At 41.1% G+C, this 26,869-nt stretch overlaps 1 protein-coding gene across 1 annotated transcript in view; it reads left to right on the top strand.

The window, feature by feature from the left end:
• The window catches only part of LOC106900022 (protein kinase C-binding protein NELL1-like), a 94,084-nt gene extending 68,697 nt beyond the window's left edge, over positions 1-25,387 (top strand). The window contains exons 3-7 of the mRNA XM_014961980.1: positions 4,080-4,154; positions 13,334-13,527; positions 18,974-19,150; positions 20,878-21,102; positions 22,373-25,387. Of these exons, the coding sequence (XP_014817466.1) occupies positions 4,080-4,154; positions 13,334-13,527; positions 18,974-19,150; positions 20,878-21,102; positions 22,373-22,423 (722 nt within the window). The 3' untranslated portion in view covers positions 22,424-25,387. The remainder of the gene's footprint in view (positions 1-4,079; positions 4,155-13,333; positions 13,528-18,973; positions 19,151-20,877; positions 21,103-22,372) is intronic.
• The last annotated feature ends 1,482 nt before the right edge of the window (positions 25,388-26,869 follow it).

Raw genomic sequence — 26,869 nt, 5'->3', positions numbered from 1 at the left:
CCTCCATCCATGAGGGGATGCTGCAGGAAGGCAGAGCCTGGAGCCCCCAGAGCCGGGAGCCCCGAGGGTGGGCAAGACCTAAAGCGTGGGAACACGGCCAAAAAACATCCAGCCCTTGTTTCCTTGGGCCTGTGGCCTTACAGAATTTCCAAACAGGTTTTTCAATGCTCCTTTGAAGAATGATTGTGATTTTTGCACTGTTTTCACTCTTGGGTCAGAGGTGTACACTTTCATTTCAGCTTAACATAATTTTATGAAGAAAGTAGATATAGTGTATTCTGGTAAGCGTCTGCACACATAAACCACACACACACAAATTGTGAGTATAAAGCTCCAATGCTATACCAAAACCCCAAACCAGACTTTGATAGAAAGATAATAATCCTGAGGCAAGTATGCAAATATACTGCTAGGATCTAAAGATGGAAAAGCAAAGATGAAGAAAGGTGAATTGATTCCAATTCCCTGACCTGGCCGTTATGTATAGCAACATCTTCCTCTGCAGAAAAAGTCCTCAAAGGTGTTTTCAAAAGTCATAGTATGTCCAGATGGAATGACTTATTAGGTGGACTAAGTGGTGTCGTGGTATATGATACACCATTCTATAAAGCTGTTATTTGTAGTTCCCTCTGCGTATTATGAGCACCTTAAATAATTTTGAATTTCTGAAACAAATGCATACTATTTTGCTGTACCTGCAGAGAGATGTGTATACACCTGCTACAAATAATGCACAAGACCACAGGAGAAGCTTACAGACCTAATCATGATATTTTCCTCCCCTTTTGCTCTTTATGTACATTATGTACATTATTTTGCTCTTTATGTACGTACATGGGAATAAGAAGCTGCAGTGTATTAGACAAATGGAGAAGCCGCTAACGATTTTCCTTGTTTGTACCTCTTTATGCATATTGGATTACGTGGTGCTGCTAATGATGTGTTGCCAAAGGAATGCTCAGTTGCTACAGAAGCAGGGAATGATTCCTTCCCCACTCTCCTCCCCAGCCCCTCAGTCCAGCCTGTCTCCAGCACCCTCATGTGGGAGAAGGCTGAGCTGGGGTGCTGAGTTTCACCTGGAGAGGAGCAGGGCAGCTCCCATGAGCTGGAAATGGCTCCAGGAGAGGAGAGGCAGTGGGAGGGAGCAGAGCTGGGGTGATTATTGTGGTGGTGTTGTTGTTGTAGTAGTTGCTGCTGCATCGATGGTGTCTTTTGTGGCAGATGTCTCCAAGGCAGCCTGCACAGCACCACCTTTTCCTTTGCCCTCCGTCCCTGGCATGGGTAGGGCAGTGCTGGTGGACCTCCACTGGTTTAGGGAGATCAAGGAAGTAAAGGAAGAACCTACCCAAATGAAAGCAAGTCCCGTTTTCCCAGCTCTGCTGGTTTAAGAAATTGGTTTGTGTCTCCCTAAGCGAAAGGAGGTTGTAGGGAGTTGGGAGTTGATCTCTTCTCCCAAGTGACAAGTGAAAGGACGAGGAAATAGCCTCAAGTTGCACCAGGGAAGGTTTAGATTGGATATTAGGAAAAAATTCTACACCAAAAGGGTTATGAAACATTGGAACAGGCTGCCCCGGGAAGTGGTGGAACCTCTGTCCCTGGAGGTATTTGAAAAAGAAGCAGAGGTGGTGCTGAGAGCCGTGGTTTAGTGGTGGTTTTTGTCAGCGTTAGGTTGGTGGTTGGACTCGATGATCTGAAAGGTCCCTTCTAACCTAGACAATTCTATGAGTCTAAATAGCAGTGAGCAAAATCTATAGACAGCTACGGTACTGCCACGATAAAGTGATCTAGTCTTGAAATAGTTGTGTATAATTTTGCTTTTCTGACATGATCGAAGACACTCAGAGAAAGACTATTCTATTAAGTAAACTGCTGCTTAGTTTTGGTGTCCTGGCAGACAGGCTCTCTGAAGAGTCATCTACCAGTCCATTAGTATCCTATACCATGAGCCTAAATCAAATACACTTTCAGAAGGGCTTCAGTTTACAAATGAACTTCAGGAAAACTCTATTGATTTTGTAAATTAAAAATGTAAAGTTGAATGGATAGAGGTCCCGCACAGGACTGACCCGAGGAAGCAATCTTTAACCAGGAGCGTTCTCTGATTCAACACTGGGAAAGAGAAGAAAGCAAGATGAAGGATTCATTTGCAATTGACCTGCAATAGCAAAGTCATTCACTTTCCAAATGGGATTAAACTTGTTCCATCAGCCACGACATGTGAAAAGATCATGGTTATAAATTCCATTTGCTGTAATGAATTGAAAGCGTCTGAGTTTGCAAGCAGCGCTCATCGTTGATGGACAGCTAGATTTGTGCAGTGTTTTAACACTAAAATTAGCTGCTACAAAATAAAAAGTACAGAAAAGGTGGCAGCAGTGACAGATTTTAAAGCATAAAAGAATTGACTTTATTGTTAGATGGAAGCTGAATAAAACTAGGAATATAATGGTTATAACCCTGTTATGTAGATATCTTGCTTTGTTCTTGAGTGAGGGTGAACACAGACCTGGAAAAAGGGATTTATTTAGGTTTCTCATCCTAGGACAGCCTTTATTCAACAAGAATAAATATTGTTATTTAAGTGAGGAAAAAAAAAATCAAACTTTTCTATGGTATTGCTTGTAAGATGTAAGAAAATGGGATTATATTGAAAGATACTTCATTCACCTCAACTCCAGTGTGCATCAGCAAGACTCCAGTGCAGTCCATGAAACCATACTGGTGAATGTGTTTTGTAAAGTGAGATGAAAGGTGCGCTCTGTGGTTACTTAATAACCTTAACTCGGTCTTGCATCGGGATCATGAGAGATTTGTACTTTGATGCAGAACTAAATGCAGTTTCAGAACCTATTTTCCCCAAAATTGTATGTTACGTGTATACAATTTTACGCGTATTTTAAATGTGCCGATTGCCAAGAAAAAATCTCAATGGACGAAAATGGCTCATATTTGTGGATAATTTGAGATTCATTTTAATTGATGAGGCACCCAGCTGAAAACTGTCCAAGATTTAAAAAGAAAAAAAAAAGCCTGAGCTAAACAGAGGAATGAAAATATAATAGCTTCTTAAATTACCGCAAGGTTAACATATAATTAATTTGCTAATTTTAATTACAACCCTACAAAATGTGCTGAAAAATGCTCAAAGGGGAGAAGCAGCCAGGTGCCAGCCTTGATTAGCCAAGGTTACTACCAATTATGAGGTCTCTATTAACCGTGTTACCGAAATTTTACAAACTCCTTCATAAAATCAGCACATTTATTGAAACTCAGCGGGGTTTTCATCTTGCTGCACCTTTGCATTGCTCCAGACCTGCTGTCATCTGCCTCGCTCGTTTCCAGCTAAATGTTTTATTGCAGCTGTAACAGGGAGTGCTTTTTCTGTTTGTCACACGCTGTTACACATATACTAGGTATTCATTTTGATCATATAAAAAAAAAGAGATTCGCTGTTGTTTGCAAAGTACTCTGAGCACCTTCAGTGCCAGAGAGCTGCAAATGTCACAGCTGAACACTAGCAACACAAATCCTGAAGAAAAGGTTTCCTTTCCAAGGTGTCCTGGGACGTGCTGTTCGTAAAGCAGGAATATTGCTGAAACGGCCTTTTCAGCGGAGAACCTGCTCTGCAATGCTCTATGTGCACAGACAAATGTAACTTCTGAGTTAAAAACAAAGAAAGAGCAAAAAAATAAATCTGCATGTTTGCTTTGCATTTTAAACAAATCATGGTGTAAACGAATGTCTTGTGTGTATCAAATTCCATGATGTTTTACTGTTCTTTTTTATTGTTGCTATGTGAGTCATGTTCTAAGTGTCTGTTGTTTGGAACTGTAATAAACCTTGATCCCTCTATTAAAAGAAGATTGAAAAAAAACCCCAATCAAACAAAAAAACCCAACCCACACCCCCAAAACCCCCACCAATAACAACAACAACAAAAAAAAAGCAACCCTGAAGTATTGGTGTCAAAGGAAATTAATTTCCTGGCTGGCTTGTGTTTTTCTCTGAGGCAGATATTGATGAGTGTGCAGAGGGGATCATTGAGTGTCACAACCATTCACGCTGTGTTAACCTCCCAGGGTGGTACCACTGTGAGTGCAGAAGCGGTTTCCATGACAATGGAAGCTATTCTCTTTCCGGGGAGTCCTGTGTTGGTAAGCAATGAGCAGCAGAGCGCTTTTTTTATTTATTTTTTTTTTCCCCCCCTCCTTCTGCATGGTATTACAAAGTGACTGTTGAGACACTGTCCCGAGCAGTTCTTGTGTTTAAAGCTAAAATGAGAACGCAAGGAGCGTGTCCGTGTTTGTCAGCATCCCCGGCCCCGCAGTGTGGGTGCTGGTTCAGGAGGTGTCACGTTTTGGAATGGTTATTACAGGAGGGATGCAGTCGGGGATCCAAAGTGTGACTGACTGCGCTTTGCCATTCGTCATCATAAGTTGCTGTAAAACCTGAAGGGAAAGTAGCCTTTCTGGGGAGCGTAACAGGCCACAAAAGGGGAAGAGCTGGTTTTCCATTTCAGCAGAGCGATAGGAGAACACATTTGGGACATTGCTGTGTTGCTTTTGATTTGTTTCTTTTCCATTGTTTGGCATCTTCATCATTTTCTTTTTAGAATTATGCAACTAGCATTAAGCTCTTGGGGCACCGCGTTTGCAGAATGAGGCCTTAAGAGCATGAACAGAGAGGAATCTTTAAAGGGTGTGGAGGAGTTTGTCAGTTGTTTCTGTGGGAGGAGGAGGCTCCATGAAGACTCAGTGCTTGTGCTGCAGCCTGGGTGCCCGTGTCTGGGCGTGAGACTCTGTGTGCCCCTGCAGCACATAAGCAGTGATAATATCAGAGGGAAGGTGGGAATTGTGACTGACCTTTGCCTTACTATTTTTTCTCCTTTTCAGTTTCTCTTAGAAGCCTTATACATAATTTCTAAAGGATATTTTATCAGACCAATTTAAAACTATTTAGAAATGATCCCATTTTAACTTCTATAGAGATACAGATTGGCTTCTCATAATTTTATGTCCTTTCTTTGGAATTTCAGTTACTTTGTCTCTACTCAGTTCTAGGCATTTTCTATAAAGGCTTTTCTGTTGCTTCTGTAAAAGACCTTTTATTTTTTAGCACTGTAAGTTTAATTTGTCGTGTCCTTAAGTGCAAAGTAAAAGTTATAGTAATATAGTTAAAGTATACAATTCAAGTAAAAGTTAAAACAAAAATTTGTAATAAAAAGATACAAATTTACTTGTAACGTTTAGCAAACATTCCCATCTTTTAAAAATTGTGGCTACTAGAAGTCCTTGGGATAAGGTAGCATCGTGATTTAGAAATGTAGAGGGACAGCAATTATTTTCAAAACCAATATATTGTAGATTGTCCAGCTATATTGGCTTTTTATACATTGTCCTAAGCTGGCGGGGAGCTCAATGAAATCACAGCAGTCAACTTCATCCAGGTGGCTGTGTGAAAAAAAAAAAAAAAAGTAAAAAAAAAGGCAAATTAAAAAAAAAAAAAAAAGTAAAAAAAAAAGGCAAATTATATACAGCATTTTGTGATTTAATAAATAAAATGCTATGTGAAGGTCATCTATTTCTAAGGAGATTCTCAAATGTTAAGAGATCTCCTCTGGTTTATTTAAATACTGTAAAGGGAGTGATGGGCAGAGCAATGTTGAAAGTCATCCTTCTGTGAGAAGCCAGGCAAGGTGCCATAACCTTCAAAAAGCCCTGAGGCAACTGGGGCCAAGGGGCGTTTGTAGCAGCCCCGATGGCCACCTGGGCTGGTGTGTGGGGGCCCCCACCCCTCGTCAGGCTGACCTGCCGTTGCTGGTTGGGGATGAAGAAAGTCTAAGGCTCAGGGAAAGACAGACGCCTGGACAGGACTGGGCTCGAGGGCTGGAAAGGTCACTATTGCTTGTGCTGTGTCGCTCTGAGAGGGAAAGGCCCTTGGCTGCCTCACAGCAACAAGGAGCCCCAAATGTTCTGTGTTCTGGGGAGACAGAAGGGATGAGTTTCTGTGAAAACAACTCTCCTTGTTTTGCTCTGCGCACCGTGCTCGGAGCTCATAAGGCGAGGGGCTAGACCTTCCGTATGCAAGTTGTAAACAGAATTTGAAATTAGGTGGGTTATTTAAAAAAAAACACTTTTCTGACCCATCTGCTGCAGGGTACCAGTGAGGAGTATAAACCAGTTTCGTTTATTTCATTATACTGGTTAACCAATTAAAAATTGATTGAAAGATTCTCCTAACCTATCTAGACAGTGAAATTTCAAACCATGATGTTTATTTTAAGGCACAACTAAGAATTGGGTAAAATGACAGATACCACTACACGTTCGAGCTAAAACTCAGTTTCTTGAACACTGACTTTGATCCCGTTACAGAGCTTGTTTGCGTGGTGGAGTATTTAGAGTCAGGGCCAGAGTCATCCACTCTATTTCAGATAAAAGAGGGTTCGCCTGCTTAGCAACAGCATTTTGTCCTGGTGTATTTTACAGACTGTGACTCAAATCCTGGTGTGTACCTGGGGTGGATTTGGGTCGTTGCCATTCAGTCTGTTTGGAAACGTTTCTCCTTTCTCCCTGAAGGACAAAGCTTGGAGAGCAATCAATAGGCTAAGAACATAAGTGAAAAACATAAAAAAGATTGAGCCCTCCCCCCCACAAAATACTAATAACATGAAAATCAGAAGGCAGTGGGAGGGAGTGCTCAGCTCTGACAGATTGCCCAAAGCCCAGGCAGCCGGTTGCTTTTGCTGGGTGCGTTGTGTGTGTCTGTGGGTTAACCCCCTTTCCCTCCCTTCGTATGTCGGTGCTCTGGGAGCTGAGTCATTGCTTGCCCTGTCTTTGCAGTGCTTGCAGAACATTTTAAAAAAACCAACATCTATTTGGGAAGTGTTCTGATACTTCAGTGCTTTTGAAAGCTTTATTCTTTATTATAGGAAAAAAACAGTGGAGTTTGTCACCTGGCAAGGGACAAATGTGTGAATCAAAAGATGTAGCAGGGAAGGTCGTAATATGGCACCAGAGCTTGGGTAATAAGGATGTATGACTTAGCCAGGCCACTTCAAGCTTGGGAAAATTCTCTTATTGCTCAAAATATCAACCAAAGGCAGCTTTGAAAAGGGAATATATTTCCACGGCTATGCTTTTATAAAAGATGTCAGCTTTGTAAGGTGATGGTGAGCAGGCTCAAATTAAGAGAATATAATTTAGTTTCTAGCAGTAGTGTTTTTATGAGGTACTGCCCTTTCACAATATGTTATGAAGAATACTGCTTCCAGACAAAAAAAAATGCTGTACTAAGTTGCTACTAAAGCTTGCTTGGCAATTGAAATGTGTAGGCAACAGTTGCTGGGTTGCTGGGTTTTTTGTACTTTTTTTTTCTTTTCTTTTTTTTTTTTTTCTTTTTTTTTTTTTTCTTTTTTTTTTTTTTCTTTTTTTTTTTTTTCTTTTTTTTTTTTTTTAATAGGAGCTTTGCTATGCTTTAAGGTAAACAAATAAAAATACTTGACAGAGAACTATGAGTTGTCATATAATACCTATCAATACTGGGATAGTCAATACTATCCCAGTATTGACTGTCTACTGATACCGTATTGAAACAGCCAGCGTACATTGGTTTTGCCCTGCACTAAGTACCTGTTGCCAAATACTGCTACCTTGCAAGGTAATCGTTGCATGAAGGTACCCTCACCAGTGAGTTTTCAGTGATAACCTTTAAGATTGTCACAACCAAAAGAAGAGGAAAAACTGGAAAAGAAATGCTCTATTCTGGGAAGTTAATAATGTCCCACAAAGCTCGCTCCTATCCACCACAGAAACATAAAAGCAAATTAAATTATACTTTTTAATCTCCATCTCTCTTTAAGTGAGATGCTTCCAGTCTGTAGAGAGCTGTTCAGACCCTGGGGTACAGAATTCCAGATTCCGTTTTGTTCATGATGACTCGTGTTTCAGAGTCTTCACATTGTGACTTGCAGGCACAGAAGGAAAACCAGCCAAGGCAGCAGTCCCTGGCAGTGGTTGGTTATTTTTTCCTTTTCTTTAAGAATCGATGCAAACTTTGTAGGGAAGCTTGACACGGATCCTGCTCCCACCAAAACCCCACAGCATTCACCATGTATTTTGTCCTGACAGGTGGCATAGCTAGACCTCCCTGCAGGGTTAGAGAAGCTGCTGTGGGGAAATGAAAGCTGGAAGAAGGTCGGAGTCAGCAGCTTGAGAGAGAAAACTCCCCGTGTGTTGGGCTCCCACAAAAGCTGGGGGCAGCAATGCCTGAGGGTCAAGGCTAAATGGGTTTCAAATCAATTCCTGAAGCTTTCATATATTCCATAGTATGCTGCAGTGGTGTCTGTGACCTAGATTAGAAACTAAGAGAAAAGGAGGGGTTTTTTCTTTGTTTATTTTGCCCCCTTTCTGTGTCAAACAGAAAGCTAGACCTGCCCTTTGAAAAATCTTCCTGTGTGCCTGGGAATGGCTTTTTTATCTATTGGGAGAGAGAAAGGTTTGCGTCTGGTACAGAGTGTTCAAGACCAACTCTAGAACCTACTGGTTTTTTACTTTCTTCTGTTCTGCTCTTAGAATTTCTTAAAGCTCCTAATATCTCTCTGTGGATTTTATCCTGCAAAATAAAAATTACCATGCTTGCTTTCCACTTCGTAAATTCTGATTCTTGTGTTCTGAGACAAAGTTGTGTTACATGTCTTCAAGGTAATTGTGTTTAGTCATTTCTGTATTTCTAGAAAGCATTAGTAAATCCTATATTCAGAATCTAATTTACTATGCAATGCTCTTTAACAGACCGTTATGTCTCTATAGAATAGAAGTGCTATCATAAAATATTTTCTAACTAAAAATGAATGTGTTTAGTGATACGTTTTTTTCCAAAGATGAGTCCAAATCACTTTGATTTAGAAAGAAGGCAAATACATTAAGTGACAAGTTGCCTGTGAAAAATGATATGTCAAAACAGTGTTTAGTTAACTGGTACATACATTGGCTTGGGAGCCCGGCATACATTTGTCACGTTAACATTAAACTGTAATGGTTTAATGTACCATAACAGTTAAAATTAGCACATTAGTAGGGTTCTTTCTTCTGCAACAGCTTATCATGATATTACAGAGCACCACACCGCATGACTTGCTTGCACACATTTATTAAGGTGCTATAGAAAAGGCACGCCATTAAAACCTGAATAGCCTGGAAAACTAAGAAATGAAGTGGCTGGGGATTGGTTTAAAATTTCAGTGAAACCACGTTAATGAACTTGTGTTGATACGTACAGTCATGCTTGTCTTCTGCCCCATTCAAATACAGTGGCCATGGGACCTCTCATAATATCTGAGGCAAATTACTTCTCGTTACAGCCAAAAAGGATAGAAAAGGAAATTGCATCTCAGGGGGTTATTCCGTGCCATTTTGATTCTGATTTCTTGTCTGCCTGCGTTACCAAGCGATGTACTTTGAGAGTACACTGGGAAATGAGCACATCTTGGGTGGTTTGTTTTCTTATTTTCCCCATCCACAAAATGGGACTGGGTGCATTGCGGCTAAAATAGGTATGATCAGGTAGTTGTTCTTATACTTTTGTTTAAAGAAGCGTAGGCTGGGAGTGTTTGAAGAGTGAAGATCAGTTTTATGATAGTCCTGTGCACTGTTGGAGGTGGCATGTCTCGGCAACAGTCACTTTGCTGTTGGCTGTATGTTGTTGACAGAAAATAGCATGAGGCCAGCATTATAAGCACAATTCTGATGATGGTCATTTCCACTGTGTCCTCACCTTTCCTTGGAAAGGAACTCTGTGGAGGGGGGAAGTAAAGCTCTGCCACTTTTCCTTGGGTTAATGAGTAGCCTGCCACAGATTATCTCAATCTAATGAACAAAAATTGCTAAGTCCTATTCCAGGTATGAAAATAAGATTGTTTTCACAGGTTGACAGGACACCTGAAAGTCCCCCCAAAAGTCAAGACCGGCATCTTATGCTGTGTACCCTGACAGGCTCTGGAGTCCCCTTGCTATTTCACTTATATAGTTGTCCGTTGCTCTTCAAAGTTGTTTGATTATAAATGAATATTTCATCTTCTTCCTCCCTAGTGTTGTTCCAATGGGAAGTAGGATTTGTGTACAGTTTTGCCTTGCCCACCTTTAACCGTTCCAGTTTTGGGCCCACATCTTCTGGGAGCATTTGTGGAAAAAGCAAATGAAACCTGATGGGAGTACGGGGAATTTGAGCTGAGCAATTATTTGAATAATATAAAAATAATCTATATGCAAGAGACTTATAGTAAAATTTTCCTATTCATTAGAAGATTGGTTTGGACATGTTCAGAATTTTAAACTAGGCTATTTTTTCCACACCTAGGTAGACACATGGATTCCAGTTGTTAACAGAAATATCACACTACATATGAGTACTTCCTTCCATGTTTTGCTTGCCATCTACATGCTGGTCTCATAAAACCAGCAAGTTCATTAAACTGAAATACATTCTGAAGCTTAATAATATGGGAGGTTTTGTCTGGATTTTTTCCTTCCCCACCTCCCCCAGTCTGGTTTGAGGCTGAAAGAGCGAAAGGGACAGAAACACGTTACGCTTATAACTTCTTTTCCTCAAGTTACTGGGAACATTGGCTGTTTGTTCTGACTTTTTTTAATGCAATCAACGACAAGAAAAAACTGCCAGAGGGATGTTCACAGAAAATTAGCTCTATTAAAAGTTCAGCTGGAAACGAGTGCAGTGTCCAAGCCTTTTATTTTTGATTAATGACTAAAACTTTTAAATAATAAATGCCATATAATAATAAGAAACCATCATTTGCATAAAGAACGAAAAAAGATGAGCAAACTGAGTAGCAATTAGGAATTCATGTTCACGCCATGTTACTCAGCGCTGCTTGATTGGTTTCTTTGTCAAGAATGTCCCATTTACCAGTTTGGGCCGCTCTTAATGGGGCGTCCTTTTTCTGTGTGCTAACTGGAGACCAGCAGCAGCAGAACCTAACTAGTGTGTCCTTTCCCTTTGGATACGTATAACAGATTAAGTGGGCTTTGTGCAGTGTGAACAGGTCTGTACTACTGAGAGTATGAATCATGTTAGTTTCTATAATTGCTAACATCTGGCTTTCCATAAATCTGTTCAATTACATAGAAGCAGAATTAGATTTCTGTGTCATAAGTAAAGCAATTACATGGAACTCTGTAGGCAATATGGCTTTATATTCATCTGTGAAATCCTTTTATTTTGAAGTGTGAAAGCTACCCCTCTAATCTGCACTCTGATTCTGCTCCATCCTATAGATGTGCTGTTCAAGGAGCCCTTCATATGGCGGGGAAGAGAACTATTGACAATGCTTGGTGAAATCACCAAAGACCAAGTGAATGCTTCGTTTGTACCTTTGTCCTCAGCATAAAATACAAGTCGAATTTATTGAAGGGAAAATGGGATGTTTTTAAAAATAATATAAGTCTTAGGGTAGCTGTTTGGATACAATTCACTTCATACGAGTTCATTCGTAGCTCTCTTCATGTCACTCTTGGTGTTTTTTACCTCCTGGGATACTCTAGCACTTGTTAAACAATGAACTACAAGTTTAAATTTCTCTTAGTGCAGCTCCTTTTCCACCACTGAGAGTGGAGCTTTCAAGGACTCAGTAGTGCTCAGGTTTACGTTAGAGCCATAATGTGCTTTTTTGACAATTAAGACTGTCAGGGCAGCGAAGTACATTTTTAGGGAAGTCTGAGCGACGAGCCATTGAATCGTGCTACCGGGCTACTTTTGGAACATCCCTGACAAAGGACTGGCCCACAGGTTAGCCCAGGAGTGAAGTCCTTCTGCGGTGTCATTGTCTCCAGCTTCCCCTTTGGGTCTATAAGTAGAAAAAAGACCAGCCCTTTTCTGGTGGCCCAGGCCCTTGACTCACTGGTGCAGGTTGATTTTGTGTCTGCTCAAGGGCACTGCCACGTTTTCACTTGTTCCTGGACTATTTAGGAATTGAAATCAGTAATTATCCTATGTCAAAGGGAATTTTGTGATTTGATTGTTATTGAGAGTTTCCTTCAGCAGATTGAGATTATCATTACCATCTTTTAAGATCTGGCTTTCTGAGGAGATGACTCATGAACTCTCCCATTCAAAAAGTGGGGCAACTGCCCATCACACCCCACCTAAATTAGACTTGAGGTGATTTTTATTTGTAAATTCTATTGAATTTTTAGATTTGCTGTTTTAGAGAGGATTTAAAAGTACTCTTGGATTATATTGAACAGTTATAAATTTCACGCTAGCAATAAGGTCATTTTAGATGGTGAGTGGGAGGGTTCTTCCTTGTAATTTCTGAATTCATGCAATAGCATTCTGGAATTTTCATGATGGAGACCATCATTTACTTCTAATAGATTTTGTTTTTCACCCTTCCTTGCACTATTGGTTACAGTTGTCATTGTTCATGTTGGAACAAAAGAGGTCCGCCAGTTTACTGGTATTTTATCTGGACAATCTGCCAGTATGTTGTTTTGAGAGCAGTCCAGAGTTATTTTCTGAAAGAAATACCTGTTTTTAACGATGTGCTTAAAAATCTCATGGCTTTTGCTGCAAGAAAAAGAATGCTGCATTAACTCCCTAGATAAATTCATATTGCATAATTATATTTTGCTCTCCAAAAGCAATTTTAATGGAATACTGTAATTCACTTTTCTCTAGTGTGGAATGATTTTCTTTTGTTGCTTATTTCTTTGTGTCATTGCTAAATCATACATTTTTCTCCATAGCTGTGTTCGAAGACTTTTTGTCTGCATGAGATGCCTCTGATTTTTTATTTTTTTTCTTTTTGTTTTCCTTTTGGTTTTTTTTTTCTCTTTCCAATTCAGTTAGATCTTCCAGCAATGGGGAAAGGATGCAATTGGTTACTTCTAGTATGGGAAATGCTGATCATGCTGGGAACTTAGGAAGAGTAGTGCACTTTTATCTGGGTTCTGTCTAACTGATAGAAAGTCACTCTAGTTATTCACTAGTTTCTAGTCACTGGGAGATCACTATACACCCTTGGCCAAAGGTTCCCGTTCATCATTGCTGCACAGTTCCACTGGTCTGTCAGTCTCAGCATTGACAATTAAGCCTACTGCAGGTAGTTTAAGAATTCTTGATGGAATGAAAACAAACACTGAAGAATAACTGGAAAAAGTCAGTGTTTAATGTCTAGCAAGTAAATATAGAAGATACCAGAAAGAAGGCACCCTCTTCCACCAACAAGGCAGATGAGCACAAATGCCTTAATACAGAAAATAAAATTTGCCCTGTGAAAAAAAATATGTCCAAGCCTTACAAATCTGCTGTTTTGCAGATATCGATGAGTGTGCCTTAAAGACCCACACCTGTTGGAATGATTCAGCCTGTGTGAACCTGGCAGGAGGGTTTGATTGCCTTTGTCCGTCTGGACCATCTTGCACTGGAGACTGTCCCCATGAAGGCGGCTTCAAGCGGAACGGGCAGGTGTGGACCCTGAGGGAGGACAGATGCTCCGTTTGTTCCTGCAAGGTGAGATCCAGCTGGTCTGGGTTTCAGGTCTCCTTTAATTCTCTGGGCTCGTGTCAGAAACCCACTACTGCAGTGCCACTGGGGTTGGCAAAAAGACTAGCTCAAGCCCAAGGCACTGAGGCAAAAGGTAAGCTCTGCTGCAGGCACTGAAGCTGTGAGGGGGCAATTCTTCTGGGAAGTCATCTCTCTTTTTTCTTATTTTGCACAACCCCAGACACAGCTGAATAATGGCTACCCCTGCTTAGCTTCTGCCGTGTCACCCTGTGGGTCAGGGGCACTCGGAGCCTGCCTTGATGAGGGTCTTGTGTTACCCTTTAACGGAACGTGTGGGCCATGAGCACGCTTATGGGAAATGTTGAAAACTGTTTTGAATTTCTCTTTTATATCCATATGCATCTCTCTGGAGAAGTACTGTAGTCAGCCATCTTCCTGTCGACAGTGTTTCCCTTTACTTGGAATACAGGTGAATTAAGTGGGTGAGAAGAAATTCCTGGGCAAGAGCCAAAGGTTAGAGGACCCAGCAGCAGGCACGTCATTTCCCCAAGTGAAGAAGGGTGAAGCTTGGCTGTATTGGCAGCTCCCCCACAGGAGCAGTGCAGCTGTCTGCACCTTGGGAGAAGCCAAGGGTATTATAGGTAGATCTGCTTTAGAGTTAATGCTTAGATAATTTTGGGGGAGGGGCGGGGAAGTTTCCTCTGGAAATTACCGGTTCTTTTCTGAGTATTGTAACCAAGTTAAAAGAACATTTTACTCTGCTTTCTTCATTTTCACTAGTTAAAAGAGGAGTGCTGTCACTGTCATTAGGAGAATTTGAGAAGTGCACCAACCTGAGAAATGGTTGGTCTTTTATGGCCATTTTGACCTGATGCCTTTTGACCGTTTGCAGTGGTAAAACTGTCCTTAGACACAGCAGCACACTCTTGGCCCTTGCGTAGGTCTAAATAAAATGAGATTTTGGCCACTGAGAAAAGTTGACCGTGAGTATGAGAGTGTGAGAATTGGCCTACCCATCCCCATGTCTCAGTGCTCATGAGCCAGAGGAGCATTAGAGGGGTCGGAGGGGGGACAAGGGGAAAGACTTGTTTTGAAGTTGCAAGAAGCTGAAAGCCTCATCATTTCTGTTTTGCAATGGTGTAGCAGAAGGGAAAATCAAGTCAGAGTGAATAGAACCCACAAAGTACATGGCTGTTTTGGGCTCAAAAGGGAACGTATTGTTCTTATTTGCTGCATTTTTTACTTCAAGTAACCTCAAGCTCCCTAAAACTCCTCCCTTCAGAAGCTGAAGTGTACAACTCCACAGAATATATATCAAGCTTTTATTGTAATCTTGGGGAACTGACTGGCTTATGAAAGGATTTCCAGTCAATAGAATAAACAGTCTAATATATGTGTAGACATCTGGTCTGTCTTTGCAGAGTTACTACTATTAGTATTCCCAGTATAGATTCCTTGTGATTTATTTGCCATTTCTCATTGCTCTTATTTCTTAAGTTGAATGTTGATATTAGTATATGAAAATATACAAAATGATGAACTAGTGGATAGATACTTTAAACGAAGCCTGGCACTGTTTGTTGCTATGACTCTTCCTTTATGTCTTCCTCACTTTCCAGTTTTTTCCTCTGGGAATTAACATTTGCATTTAATTTCACTTCAGTAGCTGCCTTGTTTGAAGAGCCAAATTTTTGTCTGTAGAGCAGGGAAAACAGGGAGAGCTCCTCCTCTATCACATCCCAGGCGGGACGTAAAGTCTTCAATCAGCGTTTATTGAAATACCAAAACATATTCCATAACTTGTGATAGCCTCCAATACTCCAGACCACTTCTCCCACCTGCTGCCGGACTCCATCCTTTTCATGCAGCTGCACAGGGAGCTGGCCCTGCTCCACCTTTTTGCAGCCTGTTTGGTTTTCAGTGAGGAAAAGGGCAGAGCGTAACTAAATCATTCCTAACACTTCTTACCCGGCCTTTGAAATGATCCCGCTCACTTGCTTTACCTAGGAGACAAGGCAGCATTTCAGATTTAAAATAATAGGTTTTCTTTTGGCTTTTCTTTTGTTACGGTTATTTTAGGAAAGGTCAGATGGATCTATTTTGTTCAGTGGCTGAAAGGCATAGATCCCATGTTGAAAATACCTTAACTTAAAATCTGGTGCAAAGGAAATTCAATACCTTACTGAAATTGGAAGTTCATTAAGTAAGGTTATTTGTAGACCGGGATAATATGGAATATTAGAAATTATATTACTTCAGTTATGTAATGAGGGAAAGTGTTACCACTGAAGCAAAGGGGATTATTTCAGTGTTTCAGCAGACCCAGTGTCTTCAAACCATCCTTGTTCATCTGATGAAAAATAAAGTTTACAGAAACAAATTCTCCAAACGGTAAATTAATACCTTAAGTATATTTGATGTGTCTTCTACAGGTGTCTTCCTGAACTCCTGTGGATTTAATACACAAGACTGGTAGAAATTTGGTGGAGGGCAGGGAGCTGTTTCTCTCTCCCATGAGAAAACGAAGCCTGGCTGTACAGCCCGGCTGTATCTGGGCTTTGGAGTCTGTCCTCTAATTAAGACAACGCTCCGTTCCCTGTATGAGAAGAGCCTGGGGGATAAGCACAGCAGTGGGAACAGAGGGATGTGCCAAGGTGAAGCATATTGCTGGTGGCGAGAATGGTTTGGTTTCTGCAGGGTCTGATTTGTGTCCAAATTGGCTCTGGGGCTCTGGGGGACTTCAAGTCACCCTTTGCAGTGATTCCCTCGTGTGTCAGCTTCTCCTTTGGTGAGAACAGTTTTGTGTTCCTACCACTGGTGCTTATGAAGCACGTAGACCCGATTCAGTGAGGAAGGCGGGGAGGGAGAGGAACTAATAAGATGCTCTGTGTTATTACCCACTGAAAGAAAATAAGTTGCTTTCTCTCTATTTCTCAATTTTCTAGATATTTCCCAGTGCTACTGTGCAGCTGCAAAGATGCAAGTGAGATGTTGTAGCTTAAGAGGCTTTGTGTCGCTGCAGTATAGGGATAAAAATGTTTTTTGAAAGGCGTGGAACTAATGAGGTTGTAGATAAAACCCAAATGCTTAAAGAACAAAGAGAGTAGCAGTGTGTTATGATTACCAAAAGGTCTCTGGCAAAATCATCAGACTTTGTCAGTGTTCTGAAATAGGGAGAGGAAAGGCAACAGAAGAGGTTAGCTGCTCCCCAGAGGTACCAGCGTGGGGCCTCAGAGAAGCACAGAACTACCAGCACTGTCACCAGCTGAAAGGGGAATTTGAAAGCTTGGAAAGGGGATGGGATGAGCCATTATTAATCAGCGCTCCGTTGTGGAGAGGAGAGAGGCTGCCGCTGTGGAGGGCGCTGGGTTGCCCGGCCGCCTGGCGCAGCCCCTGGTGCCCGGAGCTCAGCAGCCTGGCACAGCTTTTGTGCTGAGCTGCCACGTGGGGTCTGCCCTCAGCAAGGGGTGGGAGAAGGTTGTGCCTTCCTACCTGTGAGAATGGAAATTTAGTCCTAATTCTCTGCCCGGAAAGGCTTTTGGCTCTCTTTCACGACTTGCTGGAAGGGGAGGATGACTTCTTCCTTTGTTTTTTTGTGGCAAGGGTTTATTCCCAGCCCCACATGTGGACCTGGCCAGACCTGTGGCTGAGGAAACGGGCCCCTGCCAGGCTTCCTTACTCATGATTGACTCCAACTACTGAGTAGGGAAATAAAGCTTGTTTATTCCTTCTTCCCCAGCTAAAGCAGCAAACTAAGCACAGGTTAGTGTTAAAATCCTTGGTTACATTGGTACAAAACTGAATAAAGACTGTAGGGCAATCTGGGGCTATACATTGTGGTTGGCAACAGCAGTTCAGATCCACGTTAACCTAGCACGTTTTCTACATTTCTGTAATTCTGTTTTCTCTTTCCTTGGTGAACATAAGAAATCATTTTCTTTATTTTTAAAGCTGAAATGAATATTCTGATCCATTCAACACTATGATGAAATGCAGCAGCGACACTGACTGACGTGGATATTTTGATTCCCTGATGCTGGTATTGTAGATGTTGCATTGTGCCCAAGACTAGCTTTGCTTAAAAACACCAACCAAACACAGATACTGATATGAAAATATAAACAAAAGAGCCTCCCATGCAACATGCTGTGGTTATGGCTATTTTGTCTGCCTGTGGAAGAGGCGTCCTGGGGTGCTGTCACTCTTTAGCAACCACTTTTTGAAAGGATCAAGAGGAAATCAATTCCCTTGCTTTGATGGGTATCCCTTTATTTGGTGGCAATGAGAAAAAAACCTTTTCCTTCTTACATCAGAGGCAGGTTTATAGGTTCAGAAGAAGATTCTGATGAGAATATGGAAAAACTGCAGCAAAATGAGTGGAGCTGTTTTAGGAATTGTACAGTTGTGATCCAAAGCAGACCATAGCTTCATTCCTCTCAGCTCCACCTTCACATTGGCTGCAGGGGATGCTTTGCTGGAGTAAGGACTAATCCAGTGACTGGCACTGAATGCAAGGGAAGCTCATGTCAAAACTTTTCAGTAATTTCCTCGTTGTTAACTGTGATCTCAGTTCCCAGTCTGCGTGTGGCATGTCGGTGTGTTGGCTCACCTACAGTAAGGGGTAGAATTTCAAACACCATGGTCCATCCATTTTTTCTACCTAGAATTGGAATGAATTTGTATTTTTGTGATGCAAATATAATAGATCCTTTTCTCTTTACACTCAGAAGCAATTCTTCTGTTTATCTCACACAGTTCTGTTTAATGGTCTTTAACAACATGGGCCATCCAGTACTGTAAGCAAGTATTTAGCAAAATTCTGTTTTGGAGAGCCTGTGGAATACGGGTCCTCTTTAACACATGAACTGAATTATAATGGATGATGACAAGTCCATTCAGCTTTAAGCGGGTGTGCTGTAGGTCCAGATGTGGAACGGACCCAGTGGTGAATTCAGAGTTAAGAATGATTAGTGCTGCTGTGATTTTGCTGTATTTACTCCTTTGAAGTTAAAGGGACACCTTCATAACTTCAATTTAGTTATTCAAGTTATTTTCTTCACAATGATAGATTCAGTCAAAATAGTGCTTATACCAGTATTATGGCAACTACTTGAAGGGTTCTCTGATGTATCCAATGAGATCTGAAATTGCTTCACTACATTTCTTCCGAGATACTGGTTTCTTTAAAATTCAGTTAGCTGGAGACAGGAAAACGGTGTTCTCAGGTTCAGACAGTATTGGATCCATGCACTGATAGAGATTGGGACATACTGGTATTTGAGGTTTTGCAACTGGCCTGATCAGTCCTTGTTGGGGGTAACATCGGTTACGTTAAGAGCTTGATATTTCCTGCTGTGCCAGAGATGTGCCCTTTGATATATGTGCCCTGTGACCTTCTCCGGGCTGCTGTCTGGTGGTCTGTGGCTGACATCAGGGCAATGTGTCCTCGCAGGACGGGAGGATCTTCTGCCGGAGGACAGCCTGCGACTGCGAGAACCCCAGCGCCGACCTCTTCTGCTGCCCGGAGTGCGACACCCGCGTCACCAGCCAGTGCCTCGACCAAACTGGGCACAAGCTCTACCGCAGCGGGGACAACTGGACCTACAGCTGTCAGCAGTGCCGCTGCCTGGTATGGGGAAAGCCTTTTGGAAGGGAGCAAGAATAATAATAAGGATTATGGTTCCTAGCAAAGCACACCTGGAAGCAGGCTCTCGGCTCTCTCTTTCCCTGCTTTTCAGACTGGGAATGATGATAAAGCGCTTAGAGAGCACCAGAGACCTGAAAGCTCCACCATCCGTTTCCTTTGCTGCTGAATAAGTAGTTCTAATGAACAAAATGAAAAGTGTGACAAAAGCTTGGAAACCTTGACACTATATTAGCTTTAGCATTAGTCTACTTTTGAGATCTTTTATAAGGTCGTCTCATCTTTAAGTGACTTTTAAAATTTTTTCCCCATGCATTGGGTTTGCTTGGAGAAGTTTCAGCGTTTAATTCCATCAGCTGGTGTACCTTTCTTATCAAAACAGACAAAGCAATTCTTTTTTTATTTTTCCCTCAGCAAGTGCTGGAAAAATGGAGTGCCAGTGCCACGTGGTGAATTAGTAAAAATTAACCAAAAAAAGCAGGATAAAGAAAACTGAAATTACTAGACAAACATGCAAAATGAAGGATGTTTATTTTCTCGTTAGGCACTGTAGATTATTTCCCTAAAGCTTTAAGTTTTGCACAGTGATACTAATTAGTGCAGCAATGAACTTCATTAAAATGATCAGGTTTCCATTTATAGCTGTCTGTATAACATAGTCTAAGATATGATATTAATCAAGAGGTGTCTGAGCATCAGGAAACAAATTGCATTCAAAGCTAAATTACTGTTAAAAGACAATTATCCATAAAGTACAGCAGTAAGTATTGTATTTTGTAGTCTCTGAAGGTTTTTTTTTTTTAAATGTTTGCAAAAGAAGAGCAAGAAACATTTGCAGCCAGCAGCAATGGCAAATATTAGATGTGTGTTTTACAAGGGCTACTGTGTTTGTGGCTAGCAGTTCTTTGCCTAATTTTATGATGGGGTTAACATGCAGAGCTAAGAGACAGCTCTGCCCTGAATCAGTGCTACATGGACGGGTCTGTGCAGCGGGTGATGTTCCCAAGGGCTGAAGTGCTTACCCAGGAGCGTGATGCAAGTCATTGGAGCCCTTCACAGGTCAGGTTTAGACACACAGAGCAATACCCTCCAGAAGTAACCTGATGACTCTCTCTTCTCCATGTTTCTATCTACCAAACTGTTGGGTTTTTTTCAGAGCTAAATAAAATGACTCAGTGGAACATCCCTGGTAGTGTTCTAACAATTCCCTTAGGAGTTGACAGTAAAATCAATCTTGGCCATTGCTAGTTAGATCAATGTTCAGTGCTTCTCGAACCCACTAACCTACATCTATCTGCAGTGTTAATTTTCTATTTAAACAGTTGCTGGGATCCTGCAGAGATGTTGATGTGACCAAATGTAGAGAGAGGGCAGGGGTCTGAAAGGCAGTCACTGCAAAAATTCTAGTTTATGGAAAAGATTGGAACCCAGTATTTAATGCTGCCTTTAAAAACCCCACAGAACTGAGGTTCCCCTGCTACGATGGTGACAGTGAGGGTCTTTAGTCAAGAAACAACCAAACAATAGTCTGCTACATTTAGGAAACTTCAGTATTCAAACGTGCATTTATATGATCAGCCGACCAGAGGGCCGATCCAGGAAGTTTAGTTCAATTTTGGCAAAATAAAACTTTTCCATTCAGCAGGGTGCAAAGTTTCTTGGTAGCTAATAAATGGCAACAAATTCCATGAGCTTTGCTTGAATTTTCACAGGAAGGAGAGGTGGATTGCTGGCCTCTTTTGTGCCCGAATCTAAACTGCGAGTACACAGCCATCTCAGAAGGAGAGTGCTGTCCCCACTGTGTTAGTGACCCCTGCCTGGCTGACAACATCACCTACGACATCAGGAGAACCTGTCTAGATGGCTATGGCATCACGAGACTTAGCGGCGCTGTATGGACGATGGTGGGATCTCCTTGTACGACCTGCAAATGCAAGGTGAGATGGACAAGGTAGAATGGCAGTGGGAGTGTATGTTGCTGCATCAAATCAGGGTGCCTTTCTGCCCTTGGGAGCTCACGTTCAGATCTTGGGGCAATAAATGAGACCCGAGGGCAGAAGCCTACAGAAAACCCACACCTTTTATGTTCTGCAGGGTGAAAACAAAACAGTTCTGTGCTTGTTGAAAATGTTGAGCACAGATATATAATATCCTAGTGCAACTTTCAGTTCTGTTGGAGAGCCCTTCAGGCATTCTCCATATGAATCTAGGCTAATATTTTAATAATTGCCTAATGCGAATGTTCATGAAAATATGTTTTACAGAGCTGGTAAGCAGAGGCAAAAAAACTAATCAAAGTTTCATCAGTAAGTAGACAAGTAGAAAGGCATTGCAGGCCAGAGATGAAGGCACTCCCCCAACAGAAGTGGGAAGGGAATGTCACAGCTTCTGTTCCTGATCTCATCAGGATGTATTTAATCCAGGGGCTCTAGTGCAGAATCACAGTCTGTCTCCCTCGCTCTGTGCAGCGATGACCCCACTGTGTTAATATCAGAATTATGAAAATGTTGTTTTGGGTTATATAAAATGTTGTTCTGTTCACTGTGGGAAACCAAGCTGTTGCTCCAGGGCTTTAAATTATTGAAGGGAGTTTTTCTGCCATTCGTCAGAGTTGTTCCTATTGATTTGGTTTGGATTAAAAAAAAAAGGAAATAAATTGCTCGCTTGGGGTTTTGGTGGTTGCTGTAGTTTTTATTACATAATACAGTTTTGTAAATGACTGGATGTTGCAGAAATACATTTAACAACAGATTGAGTTCCAAAGCCGTGTGTCGTGTGTGTGTGTGTCTGTCCCCCCTCGACATATCTACCATGAATCCAGAATCTGAACTATCTGCTTATTTCAGGCAAACAGAACCCTTCCCTGCACGGATCCCATCAAAACTCTCTCCATAAACATTCTTGCATGGGAGAGAAATCCAGTCGTCCCTGTTGCCGTTGCCGTGGTGTATTCTGTTATGGGGACCACTGAGTCTTTCACATCCAGGTTTCTGGTTCAAGTGTAGTTCAGGCCAGTTCCGTGCTATTTGGCAAAGCCAGCCCCCTCATAAAGCCCCACAGCTGAGACCAAAGAGGCCACGTTGGGACGATGGCTTAAGCAGATTTCTGAGTGTGGTAGATGTGTGAGAGATGCCATTCCACCAACCCCTTTGCTCTTTCTAAGTTCCTGTGTGGAGGTGATTGATGCCTGCTCGTTTGTCTGTGCAGAATGGGAACGTCTGCTGCTCGGTGGATTTAGAGTGTCTCAACAATAACTGACGGGGTCAGACTGGACTGTACCGGGAGAGGAAAACCCATGAAGTGAACACCTGAAACGAAGTCATACGCGTTGGCGTTTTATACAACAGACAATGACCAAAGTCTCCGCATGAGGAAGATGTTTGGGAGTTGCCTTTGGGACCTATCACTATGCTCATCCTTGCTAGCCTTGTCTGGGTGACTTACAGTACAGCGCATAGAAGTCAATGGTTGTTAAAAGTTTTCAGTGTTGTAAATTACACACTTTTCCTGTCAAGACATTTGCTAATATGTTTAAATTCTTTCATGGGTAAACTAATGCTGTATTTTTGTTTTAATTTGTGTATTGACAACATGATAGAATTCAGCTCTTCTTCCTTTGGATCTAGATTTTACAAACAAGACAGCCTGTTGTGATTTTGTCCCATGATATCACATACTTAGTTCCAGGGTCCCTGTCGGATGTATTTATGAAAATATGTATGTATGTACAGTCAAATTGCATAGTACTTATATTTCACAGCTGTCCAATGTTTTAAAGCATTCAAAGGTATATTTGATTGGACAGAATGGAAGTGATCCAAATAAGTCTGTCTTAAAAATTTATAAAGTTAAATGCCATGAACTTAGTGAAATGGCAAAAAAAAAAAGCACTTTCTTCTCCAAACAAGCGGAGCAGGAGCAAGACTCCTCTAGTGAAAAATGGAACTAAAACCACATTCCACCTTGAATTCAACACCTATTCAGGAAACAATCACCAGTCATTCCCAGTATTATTCTGTCTTGCAAGAGCAACTGCAACTGCTGGAAAAGCGTATAATCCCTCTGGGTTAAAAACAGTCAGAGAGCCTTAAGATGATAGAGTTTAAATTGAAGAGGTTAGAATTTGCTTTCAATTGTAACATCATTGATGAGTTCAGAATGTTTCCTTTTTTGTATTTACAGTAATAAAGATGCCTGCCATTCTGTTACTGCTGCCATAATGACAAAGGGCAGAAGCACCTGTACCAGTGACATGCGGGACAGGAGACCTTAACGCTTGGTAACTTTCACTACCCAATGTAGAGCTTAGAAACAGAGTTACTCTTTTCATAATTTATGGCATTAAAAAATATTTAGTTTTAAATTTACCATGCGCAGTGTTGTTTAGTACCTAAGTTTAGACAGAAATACAAATTAAAACTCTTAGCCCTGTGTTGAGGTTAGAGTTTAGATTCTTTTCAGCTGATGTCTGTTCCTTTCATGAGGCTGGAAAGTGTGTGGCATTAGAACAGGAATATATTTCTACGATGATGGCATCTACAGCTTAAATGTCACCTCTTGAACGTGCTGTTGTGTTTTGTTCTGCTCATTTGTGTAGTGTTTTTTTGCTTTTTGTTTATTTAATTAAGCACTGAGCATATGGAAAAGAGTGCAGAAATAAGTATAGTGGCTACAGTTTGGGAAGTATCCATTTGTGAGTTTTTCATAGGTTCATGCAGAAAATGTGAAACTGATGAATAAGAATGAAGTGTGACTATACAGTGAAAAAATGAGTTGTCTTTTAAATGAAGTACTCTTATGTTTCTTATAAGGGGAAAGTGGCAAAATGATATAAAAATTAATTGTGGTCATTCAGAGAACTTTATTTCCATTTTTTAAACAGGATTTGTTTTATCTAACAGATTTGTGTGGTAAAGTTAAATTTATTTTCTTAAAATGCCCCATCATTTTCAGCTCCTAATGTATTGACTATATTTGCATTGCCCTGATGATTGTATAATAAGGGAAACAGTTGTGTTTTATATGATACTCAAAGGATGTTTGTAAATCATACTGTCGGCTCATTTTGTAGATCACCTTGTAAAACCCAATGGTAATTCAGTTGGATGAGATATCCAGTGGGCTGAGATATAAAGGGGAATGATTTAAAACTTGTGGGCATCTAAATAAACTCCGATGTACAGATTGCTTTCCCTTAGTTTTATTAGCAGAGTTTTAAAACACTAATCACTGTCCTTTTCAGACTTGAACTGGTGATGTTGCTAAGAGGAGAGAGTGTTTGCCCAGAGATGTAGCCTCAGAGTTGTAAGAAATAATTCATTTATACTCACTCGAACAGAAACATGTATTCCAGTCTGTCATATACGCCAGTTTTGGAAGCGATGTGGATGGGATTGAAGACAGTGCAGGGTCTGAAAAGCCACCTTTTCCCCTTTACCTTGTAGCAATGAAGCCCTTTCCGGGGAGGTTTTCTGGAAGCTCCAACCTTTGGTAGGATCACATTCAGCAGGAGCACAGAAGTTCATGTTTTCCCACTGCACAGACCCGTTTTCTTCCAGAACTCAAATGCAGATCAGTTCAGTAAAACCCTTTCAGAACGTTTTATACAGCATTATGTGTCATTATCTCCAGAGTGATACAGCTTGAACTGTTTACACAAAGTCAAAATATTGACACAGACCTGTTTGTTTATGTTGCATTTTAAGCAGTTACCCTGACTGTGATGAACTTTTCCTTAGGAAGCAATTTGATCACTAGTCCCATCACATTTACCTTCAGAGCACTCAGAAGCCCCAGCCCCAGCTCAAAGAGCCCATTGAGGAGGAAAATATAAGTCCCTGTGTTCCTCTGTGACCAAGGTAAGAATTTTCAGAACCCTTTTGTTGATGAAATTCCCTATAAGCCTATGGGCACTACAGTGAAAATGCTGAAAAAAATAATGAATTTATTAGAATAATTTCTGAAAAATCTCCTCTTTGTTAGTGTGATGGACCTTCTCTCTGCTCAGGAGGTAAGAACAATAGTATTTATGTGAGGAGGGCTACTAGTGTAACTTCTGTGAAAAGAAATTTGATGCTAGTTAAGGGACCGGGTCGAAGCTCACACTATAGCAGCTGGAATTTTTTAGCTCTTTCTACTTATTTATTCTGTAAACAAATATTTTCTTTGCATGTAACACTTCGGATGACAAAAAATAAATGAGTGAGAAACAGAAAATGAAAATTCCAGCTCTGGTAAAATGTCTTTGCCTCCTTTTTTTGGCAAAAAGCTGAGCATCTGGGTAATAAACCTGAACATTATATTCTGTCTTGTGAGGAAAGCAGCTTCTCAGTTCGGCTCCCTGTGTATTTGCAAACTCCCCCACTGGAATCAAGCAAGTGCAAGTATCATAGATAGAATGTGGGCCTTTGTAGTGGCTCCTCGGGTCATGGGCCACGCTGAGCCGTGCTCGTCAATATTAAAGGCCAAAGAAAATCCAAACTATTCCCCACGAATGCTGAATAATATCTGCCTAATTCACAGGAATGTGTGGGAGATTTATTAGTGTCTCTGTATTGCCTCAGAGACTTGAATACCAACCTTCTAGTAACGTATCTTCTCCCAAGAGCTGTCAGGGAGTTTTCAGGTATAACTGCATACAACGTTTAATTAATAACATTTTTTCAATCAGATTGCAATGACAAACAGAATATAATCTGTTTTTTTTTTTTCCTGTGGTAGACAATAATGTTTTACAAAACAAAAGGTAAAGTGTCAGGAGTGATTACACAAATGGTGGAGTAGATTGTAATAGAATTAAATCATAACTCCTATGAGCCATATGAATGTCTCGCATCTAGTGGTACTTACATAATCATCATTAATGAAGGGATTTTAAGAGGGCCCCGTGATACAGTTTGATGTAAAATTTTAAGTGAGTGTTGTGATAAGACATAATTGTTTGAGGAGCATTTTCTGCCATCAGAAATACGTACCTGCCAACAAGCCACTGTTCCTCCTAAAGTAGATCTTCAGCACTCATTGAAATTTAAACTGGTGTAAGGAAGACTCATGGTGGTATAACTTTAATTAAAAAAAATTAATATAATGTTCAACCATGCCTCAAATTCAGCTCTTCTCTCTTACTGGTAGAAGTCAGCAATAATTCTGTTCCAGCTTGTCACCTGACACAGGAAGGTGTTAGTGAATTGCTAGTATTGCTTGTAATCTGCAGATATTTCTTGTGGATGTTAAGGAATTGTTCCTTGCTACCAGCTGCCAGAGACCAGTCCTGCATACACAGCTTTTGGATAGGCCTGGGAAGGGTGTGTATCAATAAACTATTTAAAAGGATTTTTTTAATGAAACCATCACCAGGAGATTCACAACATGTGGGCACATGATGGCAAAAAACCCCATGGGCCAGTCAGAAAAAAAACAAAAAGGCCCCTGAAACCGTGTGTGTGTCATTTAAATTCTTTAGTGTTGCTTAAGCTGCGCAGTGTGAGGGATGCGCTGAGTTCTGGGGAGTGGATTTCTGGCTGGGAACCAAATCTCTGCTTCAGCAGTACCTCACACTTGAATTATTTTTCTTCCTAAACTTGAACATGAGATTGTTGTATTTAAGTGGTTTGATTGGAATGGAGCGGTGTTTGGAAGCAAGCCTTGTCGTGTTCTCTTGGAGATGGAAGGAGCTACAACAGGATCTGGAGCAACTCGGGCCTC

The sequence above is a fragment of the Calidris pugnax genome, unplaced genomic scaffold (genome assembly GCF_001431845.1).
Source record: "Calidris pugnax isolate Ruff unplaced genomic scaffold, ASM143184v1 scaffold1017, whole genome shotgun sequence".
Taxonomy (NCBI): domain Eukaryota; kingdom Metazoa; phylum Chordata; class Aves; order Charadriiformes; family Scolopacidae; genus Calidris; species Calidris pugnax.
Note: the sequence above shows the minus strand (reverse complement) of the source record. Positions and strands in the feature narration are given on the sequence as shown.